At 28.7% G+C, this 9,946-nt stretch overlaps 1 protein-coding gene across 1 annotated transcript; it reads right to left on the minus strand.

Moving 5' to 3' along the window:
* Positions 1–8,053: 8,053 nt before the first annotated feature.
* On the minus strand, positions 8,054–9,662 carry LOC103308196 (zinc finger MYM-type protein 1-like). Its single transcript, XM_008181193.1, has 6 exons — positions 9,633–9,662; positions 9,381–9,444; positions 9,081–9,284; positions 8,860–9,005; positions 8,631–8,762; positions 8,054–8,563 (listed from the first exon to the last, which is right to left on the minus strand). The coding sequence occupies exons 1-6, from the start codon at positions 9,660–9,662 to the stop codon at positions 8,054–8,056; spliced, it is 1,086 nt and encodes a 361-aa protein (XP_008179415.1).
* Between the last annotated feature and the right edge of the window lie 284 nt (positions 9,663–9,946).

Consider the following 9,946-nt stretch of genomic DNA (forward strand, 5'->3'; position numbering starts at 1 on the left):
AAATCTTGGCTATGAAAAGGAAAATTGTTATTAATTTCTTACTGAAAAATAATTTGCAAATATTCGCGATTTTTACGGATTTAGTCAAAATTCTAACTTCAAATTAAAATGTAATCAATTGGATATTGTAAATGTATGCTCAATTTTTTTTTTTTTTTTGATTTCACTATTAACAACTTAAGTGGACTATTGTACTGCATATTCAAATTGTTTGATCGAGCAAACAATAATTATTTATCGACAATAATTTAAAAAAAAACAGAAAAAAATCTAAAATTTATCACGGTTATAAATAGCTCAAAATAGCTATAAATAGTATCAAAATATTTTGAAAATTGTATCGTGTATGGAACATGCTCATATTAAAATTTAATGAACATCGAAGTATCTGTGGTTATTAGTTTTGAGTTGTACCAAAAAAATAAAATCGTCTTTCCATCAGTCAATGTTATATTATTATGCACGGACAAAGTGAATATATTCACTTTGCCTTATTAATTTTGCCCTGTTAGGTTGTTTTCTAAACTAATTTTAATAACTTAAACTACGAGTGATTAATTAATATAACAATATATAAACAAGAATAAAGCTACCATTGGTGCAAATAGGGAGGGACTTGGGGGACCTAGTCCCCCCAAATGTCGGTAAAGTCCCCGCAGTTCAAAATCTAGTAATTAGTACTAATTTTTATATTCTGTGGTACTAAGGAAAATGGCCTATGGGGAGGGGCTTGAGATTCTTAATTAGATAATGAGTTATCAACGTTATTCACTTTGCCCGGGTTATCCGTTTTGCCCGGGTCCCCGCTACAGTTTTTTTATGCGGTACGTGTGTAAAACGGAGACAACATATTCGGGTGTGACGTCCTCTTAACGTTGACGTTTATTACAACCGTTTCCTTGCTGAAGCACTCTGCAATAGCAACATCCAACTGGCGATTTCCGCGCGGTGTTTTTATACAGGTAGTGAGCAATCTATTGTATTTATAATCAATGGCTGTACTATTGTGTTTGCATTATACCACACCGTTGGTGATAAATTTCGACGCCTTAGCCGTTGAGAATTGCGTGCCTTTTGTCGAGTACGTCATAGTTTGACTATCCGTGTTTATCGTTGATTGTTGTTATTCATGTCTCTGAATGTCGTCAATACCATTTCAAAATAGATAGGTATTATCCCACTTGTTATAGTGTTTTTCAGTATGCGCATCTCCTTTACCTTCAGCCCATGTCGTAGTTCTCCACTTCTGATTGAATGACTTTTTGTCCATGTTATAATATATGAATGTATATGATTGACAGCCAATAAGAAGTGGAGAACTACGATATAGGCGAAGTAAATAACGGAGAATGCGTATCAAACAACTGTGATAATACTTATCTAATTTTCATGGTCTTTACCATGTGAATGACGTATCTGCGTTTTATTCGTACGTGCCTTTATGCAGCAATTTGAACCTTCGTCGTTGAATCGGATTCGCGCGAATGTGACTTTCCACGCAATATACACTGATTGCGATTTTAATTTTTAACCATCTTTTGCACTTGCACCTCGAGCAGTCTTAAGACAGTGATTTTCAAAATTGCCACTATAAATCACTGACAGCCAGAATATACGTGCCAACCAGGATTTAAAATAGTACTACTATCTTAAATGCTGGTGCCAACTAATTACTCAATGCCGATTGCAGAGCCCCACTATTTTACCATGGATTATAATTTAACATTTAAACCAGATTCACTTCTTATTCAAGCCATGTAATTCTCAAAAATGTAAACAAATCAAAATCTACCTCAAATCAGTATCACCATTAATAGAGAAAAACAGTTTTTATGAGAAATTATTGATTATTAACTACGCATCACTGATATTTAGCACTCATGCCAAATTCCTAACCATTGTCTTGTTATTCGATACAAAAATTATAGTTAAGTTGTTGTAATATAATTTATTTCTCATATGTGATCTTACGACTTCCTGCATTTAGGTTTTAGTTATTAGTAAATTCAAGTGCACCACCTGGTTTAATAAAATCTGTGATTTTATGTAGTACCAGGGTTGTCACTTATGAAATATAATATATATATTATCAGTAAGGCTCGGAAGTTGAAGGAGCTAAAAAATGCGAAATATGCATGATAAATTGCAAAAATATGCATTCAAATTTTTTTTTTAATAAAGAGATTTTAACGATAAATTATAATAATTCAAAATTTTAAATATGCAAAAAAAAATACTGTTGATAAATTGTAAATTATATACAACAAACAATTATAATTAAATAATTCATGTATATTAATATAACTTATTTTGCTCACTAAAAAAAATACTGGAACTTGCTGCTAGGAATGGAATTACACGATAAAAATCTAAGCCACATTCAATCACTTTTCTACTAATATTTTTTTCAAATTTATGACGAGCGTTTGCCTTTATATTTTAAGGATTTTATGTAAGGTTCCGTTCCATATATAATTTTATACATTGTTATTGTAAAATTGTATTAGATCGCATGTTGCAAATTTAACGTATCTAGAAGCCGTAGGACGTGTTTTTGAATCAATTTTGAGTGTAATTTTTCCCTTTTGAATCTTTTTCAATTTGTGAAAAATTAGACCGATTTAATGTTGCCACGAATTTTGTTTTTTTTTTCAATATCTTTTCGAGAATATGAATCAATAAGAGGTTCAGCCTTGCGTAATCTCCATCTGGTCCATCCGAACGTTTCACAGAGTTGGCTCTTTTTCAGTTAGAAATAATTGCTTTCCAAATTTACCTTAAGTATTAAATGATTAATAATTCTATTAATTATATTGTTCTACATAATACTTGTTATAATAAATCAACACCGATTAAATAACTAATTAATAATTTAGTTTACCTGGACTACAGTTAGATATCGTTTTGTGAATTTCTCTTAAATGTTGCTTCGAATTAAAAGAGGTAGTTAGTATAACTACCTTTTCTCGAGAAATTCAATATTTTGCATGCCACGAATTCGTTCATTAAAGCATTGAATTATTCACTTATGTTATTATTTTTGTTCTCCAACAATCTCAGCGTTAGACACAAGCCACGATGTATAATTTTTTTATCTCACTCATTATTCCAGAGGTTTCACTCCCGGGAACCAAGTTCGTTTTGTTTCGACTCATCACAAAAATAAGAACTAACATTTTTATTTTGGACAAGCTGATGTATACTGCATTAGGAAGATCTTTTTGGATATCTAAAATATGAAAATAACATTTATTATACAATATTTTATTTGTACATTTTGCATGACGGTATTTGTTTGATTTTATTAATTTATTTTAATACAAATAACTTTTAAAAAAATAATAAATATAATTTAATGTATAGCTACAAGCACACAAAAATACCTTTAATAATTAAAATAATAAAATAATTTCAATTATTGTTTGTTATTTGGTTGATTTTTTTACATTTATAATAGTTCAGATTTTAGTACTAGAAAAAAACTCGATCGATCAAGTATAGACAAATCAAGTAAATAAGATATTTTTTCAGAATTAAAATACGACCAATGTCATGTAGTTTTGTCTTGCTTATAAGCATTATTAAAGGTGTGATTTCTAAGGACACGTCTAGCTACGCGCGACCGGCGCGGCTAACGCTGGGCGATTCTAATTTTGACCGCGCGACCGGCTTTGGATTCCCAACAACTTCAAAACGCGCCGCAAGAAATGCGTGCCTCATAATATCTAGATTTCATATCTAATGAATTATTATTCATCATGACTTTGAACGTTACATTGAAGTATTTAGATTTTGTTCATTTTCGATCATAATAGTAAACGATGTTGCGTAAGCAAAAGAACAAAGTTTTAATAAATTTAATATGTTATTGGAAGAAATTAAAGAAGAATAAATGGTAATTGATCAAGTTTCATCAAAAAAATTCATGATATGTTTCAAACAAGAAAGGTAGAAGGATTTTTTAGTGTTTTAATTGAAAAGCATTTGTTCAAGAAAGAAAAAAAATTCCGTACATTTTTTAGACTTATCTGGGACTAATTTAATTATGTTTTAAATTTAATCGAAGACGACATAAAATCAAATCCGTGCAATAGAGTAAGAGAGCCAATTTCACCGGTGGAGAAGTTAGCTGTAACGTTAAGGTAAGTATTTTTTTAGAAATTATGAATCAGTTATCCCTAAAATTTATATGATCTATATATTATTATACATTTTAAATTTTAAATTTTAATATTTATATAAATTATACTATCCAGTGGCGCACAATGGAGTCACATTATTTATGGTAGGTGTTATGATACTCGGCAGTAATGATTCAAAATAAAAAAAATTTAAAATAATTCCAAATTCAACTCCTGAAATAGCTTTCTTGTGATTTGAATCATTCTAAACAGAATATAAATTTAGTTTTAGAATCAAATAATATTATACTAGATACGTCATTTGTACTTCTATATTATATTCATTCTACAAGTACGATGTGTATATTACAATCCAAGTGGATCATACTGACATATTTTGTTAGGACCCTACATGAAAATTCATCCAGAAATATTTTTAAACTCTTACCACCTTAACTTTGCGTTGTTCATTAATCAACAATTACAAAATAATTATTCGCAGGCGTAGGAAGAGTGATGCATTTATAGATAGGGGCTATACCCTTTTATGTTTTTGGTACATAACATATATTCCAAAAAAATATAACTGAAAAATGTACTTAATGGGGGACTAAAAAAAATGTCAGGGGGGTTATATTTGTACTTACTCAAATAAAAATGAATCCAGATTATTGTATAAAATGATTTGTTATTCAAGTATCCTTTATTATTATTCCAATAATTTGTATTTTAATACCTACATCTTTATTTAAAAAATATTTAAATACAATTTGTGTCTAAATCAGTGCTTTGTCTATTACAGTTTTCATGCAAAATAACTCATTCACAAGATTTAGTTTTATTTGTATGGCATGAAGTATGAAGACCCCTAAAAAACAAAAAAAAACATTCGACCAATTTTATTATTTGATAATACAACACACATATTATTAGGTATATTGTACCTATTAAAAAAGTTATATTATATTTTTTAAAGAAAATTATATGTATACACGTATTCTATAAAGTATAGAATATATCAAACTATAAAAAAAATGTCCTGTCCAATTGGATTCTGAAGAATTTGCATCGAGCTCAGATGAGTTTTATTCTGAGGGATAATTTATCGGGTATAACGCTTGGGCCCTGAGTATTAAATTTTCTGGAAACAAATAATTAGAAGAACCGCTAGTCTGATCCATTGGTTTCAGATTCTGAAGTTCCAATTCATTTCTTATTTTAAACACATCCATTTTCGCCTTTATTTTTAGTTCTAGTGAAAACTGTTTGACTGTTAGGGCCATACTTTTGAAAAAAATATCGATAGGGTCCTCCTCTTCTTTTGTTTTTGTCAACTCTTCAAATAAACGGTTTCTTTCTTTACTTCTCTTATTCAATACTTCAATAAATGCTTCAGTTTTTTTTTGTCGATTTTATCTTTTGTTTCTATTTCTGACATATTATTTTCTGTTACAGTCATTGACTCGGTTGCCACTGTTGCTGACTGTACATTTTCTATTATCGGCTCCATTTGTATATAAACACTATTATCATGTGAATTTGTATAATCTTCCTCACTACAAATTGATGTTTCTCCTTCATTTGTAACATTAGTTATGCTCCTACTATTTATAATAAATGATGATGTATTATACATTAAGTAGGTACTTACTAATGTTATATTTTTTTATGCAAATATGTATTGGTATAATGTTTAGGTATACAAATGTTTAATATATTCTTACTGTTTTTCGTATATTGCTGTATCCATAAAATAAAACATCTTCAAGTATCCATTTTGAAGGCTTATCTTTTGTAGCTGACCCAGTACCCAACTTTCTAGCTCTCCTTTTTTTTTTAATTATGGGTCTCTTTGATATTTTTCCAGCGCTTTTTACAATCATCAATTGCAGTTAATCAATAAAATTAGTATTTTTTTATGAAAAAATAGGATGTAAATTAAATAAAATTATAAAATAAATTAAGAAAAATGGAGATTTTGACATAAAACCAATTTTTAACAAAAATAAAATTTTAAATAAATAAATAATCATAGGTACATGCATTATACACATGAAAATTTGACCAAATGATTATATTAGCATTTTCTACACACCATACATTTTTCAAAATATTTTTATAAATCTTTTTTATTTTTGTGTCTGTCATCACCATTTGAGGCAGTTGAACTAAAAATTCTCAATAGTTTTCAAAAGCGCTGGGAAAATCCAAAGAACAAGGTGATCAAGTGAGTTTCACTCTGCTGTACAGTAGATTACAAGTGAGTTACTGTAATAGTTTGTGTTAAATATGAATCCAATGATATAATATCATTGGAGTCATTGGATAAGAAAAACGATTCTGAACGAAAACGGTTGACTGCCTACCTATGATATTACACTTAGTAATATTATTGTAAATAAAGTAGGTAATTTATATATTATAACCTATTTATGTCGAACTTTATTTTAAATTTTAAATCCTTAGCTATAAAAGTTGAACATTTTATAAATTTTTAACTATAAAATAATTTAAAATTTAAAATTTGATAAATTTAGTCAAAACTTGAACTATAAATGCTTTTAAAAAAAAATGAAGCTATTTATTTTAATATTTTTCAACTGCTATTGTAACAATATATCAGGAGCCTCGTATTACATTTTTACGCTTTTTTACCCAACAAATAAAATTTTATTGATATTTATAGAAAAAAAAATAAAAAATAGGAAACCGAAAATGTCCGTAAACAGCTCAAAATAAGTTAAATTATTTGAAAATGTTATGATGTACCTATAGAAAATACTAATATAAACATTCAGTCAAAAACCAAAATCGATTTTGCGTAAAACTTGCCATTTTTCCGTATTTTTTCTTTTGTTTTTCATGGCACTTTTGAATTAATAAAATGTCTAAATTAACTTTTTATTTAATTTAGATTTGTTATACTTACCTGTAAAATAACCAACCTAATAAAAATTATATTGTTAGGGTTGCAATCAGTTTCTAGGTTGGACTGACTTGTGGGGGGCTTCGCCATTCATCTTTATCTATTAGAGATGATCTTTCTCGTTCGATTTGCAAAATTCGAAGACTATTTAATCTTGACTGTCCCATTGTGGTTCTTAAATATGTTTTTAACCTACGTAAACATGAGAAACTTCTTTCGCATGATGCGGAGTTAGTTGGTATAGTAATAAATAATTGTATCAAACTTGTTAATGCTGGGATAATTGATACTGCTTGATAATGCAGCTTTATAATTTTCCGATGCAATGAAATTGATTTTTGATTGCATATTATTTTGATCATGTACAGTTTTATACATTCTATTTAAAATTGTTGTTTCTGCTTTGAGATTATCCTCATCAAAACCATACATTTTATTTATTTATAAAAAAGAATTATTATTTGGCATATAATTTAAGAGTATGTCTTGCATACAGTTTAAAACTTATAAATTATTTTCTTCAAACCTTTTACCCATGTAATTTATAATATTATCCAGTACAGCAAAATAAATATTTATTTTATAATGTTTATTTATGGTAGTATTTTCAACCTCTTTCCATCCACCACCAAGTTTAGCTGGTATTTTTTGCTTTATGGGAAGAAACATTATATTGTTTTCTTAAAATGTCTACTTCATTCCAAGTGTTGTTAAAACTTTCTTCACACTGCATATTGCATAATTCTTGTATTGTTTATTTTGCCATTGACTGTACATTACTATAAATTATTGAACTTGATTGTAAATACTTTGACAAAACATTAGTTAACAACATTATTTTTTTAAGAAAGTATATACAAAATAAAAATTCAAAAGTAATTATTGACTTTAGTAATGCATTAGCATCAGATCCACAAACAGCATAATTTTCCGAAATATCTTCTAAAGTACTAACCACAGTTTGAAAATTGAGTAAAACCGCCTTGAGGGCATCTAGTCGGCAACTCTATCTATTATCACTCAGGCTTTTTAAAGTTTTAGGTCCATCGCATGTACTTACATTTAAAACTGAATACATTTTTTCAAAAATTGCATGCCTCTTGGATGATGCACCAATAAAATGATGTAATGTATTTAATGTTCCAAAAACGTTTCTTACATAAGATACTTGTTTAGCCAAATCTATAAGGCATACATTTAAAATATGTGCATTGCAGTGAATGTACATTGCTAAATGATTTTCTTCTCTAATTCTTGCTTGTACTCCTTTATACGACCCTCTCATTGACGCTGCACCGTCGTAACACTGTCCTCTAATGTTTTCTATTTTTAAACCATGAGATACAAGAGTTGATTTTATTAACATTGAAAGCGTTTCTCCATCTGTAGTTTCTGTTTTATAAAAACCGAGAAAAACTTCTGCTGGAGACAAATCTTTTGTTGCATATTTTATAATAATTGCAACTTGTCCATGTCGAAACAAATCTTGAGTTTCGTCAACTATTATGCCTGCAGACTATGATGTCAGAAATCTTTTTGGTTTTTTCATTCAAGAAATTCCTAACTCTTCCAAATGACCTAACAGCAAAGAGTTCGCTTGCGAAGCTCATTTGATGTCCTCTGAGCAGGAGCATTTGAACTACGAAGTTCAGCACCTCAGCTGAGTGATAACCAGAAGCCCTTTCTAGCATTTCAGCCAAATCAGATGCCTGCAGCTATTAAATTATCAATTATATTTTTAATAACAATATTAGCTAAATACTCAAGAAATGTATTTGTGTAATCGCCACTGACATAACGAAACGTCTTTACTTTTTCAATAAAATATCGTTGGATAATATCATTATCGTTAGCACGAAGTGTTAATAGTTCTACAAAATTTCCTTTGTTTGAAGAATCTTCGTCTTCTCTATGGCCTCTGACAGCTATTCTTTCACGAGCACAAAAAAGTAAACTGTCTAAAATACATTTTAAATAGGCTTGATTATCAGCTACTATTTGCTGATGGTGTGTATTAACTTTACTAATTATACTCCCAGATTTCTTAGCACTTTTATAATCAGCTAATTTGGCACTAGCTTCTTTATGTCTAAATGATTTTTCATGCTGAGGAAAAGATTTATAACTAGCTTTTGACCATTGCTTAAATCTAACACTAACAAAAGTTGGATCTGATGTGTTAGATGGAAAAACACGGCAGTAAAAACAGAATGCTGAGTTACTGCTAGGACTATATTCTATCCAAAGAAAAGAAGAATACTACTCTGGACGAAATTTTCTTCCTGAATGCTGTGGAAATATAATGTTATTTGGTTGATATGGTCCAAACCCACTTGAAAATAAAATTAAAGCATTTGTACTCTTTTCACCAGGATCTCCAATAAGATTGTCACTTTCCTAGATAAATATATACAATTAAAATTTAAATTAATTTTAACGAAATAATACCATACACAAATTATTCACTTTACCAAAGAGTATAAAAATGAGTGAATATTGACTATTTTGTGGAACAACATTTAAAATTCTACATTTCAATTTCTAGTCATTTTAAATTTCTATTGAAATTATAATTGTTTTAATACTTGTTTCATGTTTCGTGATTGCATGTACATATTAGTCAAAAATCAAAACTTATACCATAGGTTTAAAGATTAAAATTGTATGCAATATTTTTTATTTACCAATTGTAGTTTGATCTGATTTTAATGTAACTACATCACTAGATACAGCATTCTGAATTTGATTTATGTCCTTGGTATTTGGTACAATATCCTAAAATTATCAATGAAATTAATACACACATGGTTTAAATACATAATTATCACTTTTATACTACACAAGTTAACCAAAACATTTATTATTATTTATTTAGCGTAGACAACTAGTTACAGAATTT

The sequence above is a fragment of the Acyrthosiphon pisum genome, chromosome X, assembly GCF_005508785.2.
Source record: "Acyrthosiphon pisum isolate AL4f chromosome X, pea_aphid_22Mar2018_4r6ur, whole genome shotgun sequence".
NCBI classification, from domain to species: domain Eukaryota; kingdom Metazoa; phylum Arthropoda; class Insecta; order Hemiptera; family Aphididae; genus Acyrthosiphon; species Acyrthosiphon pisum.

Bases quoted from the DNA above. Each gene is read 5' to 3' on its own strand.
- LOC103308196 (XM_008181193.1), bottom strand. From the start codon at position 9,662: ATGTACATGCAATCACGAAACATGAAACAA. The intron at 9,445-9,632 runs GTATTAAAACAA...ATATTTATCTAG, and splicing joins AATCACGAAACATGAAACAA to GAAAGTGACAATCTTATTGG. The intron at 9,006-9,080 runs GTATAATTAGTA...AATGTATTTTAG, and splicing joins AAGTGCTAAGAAATCTGGGA to ACAGTTTACTTTTTTGTGCT.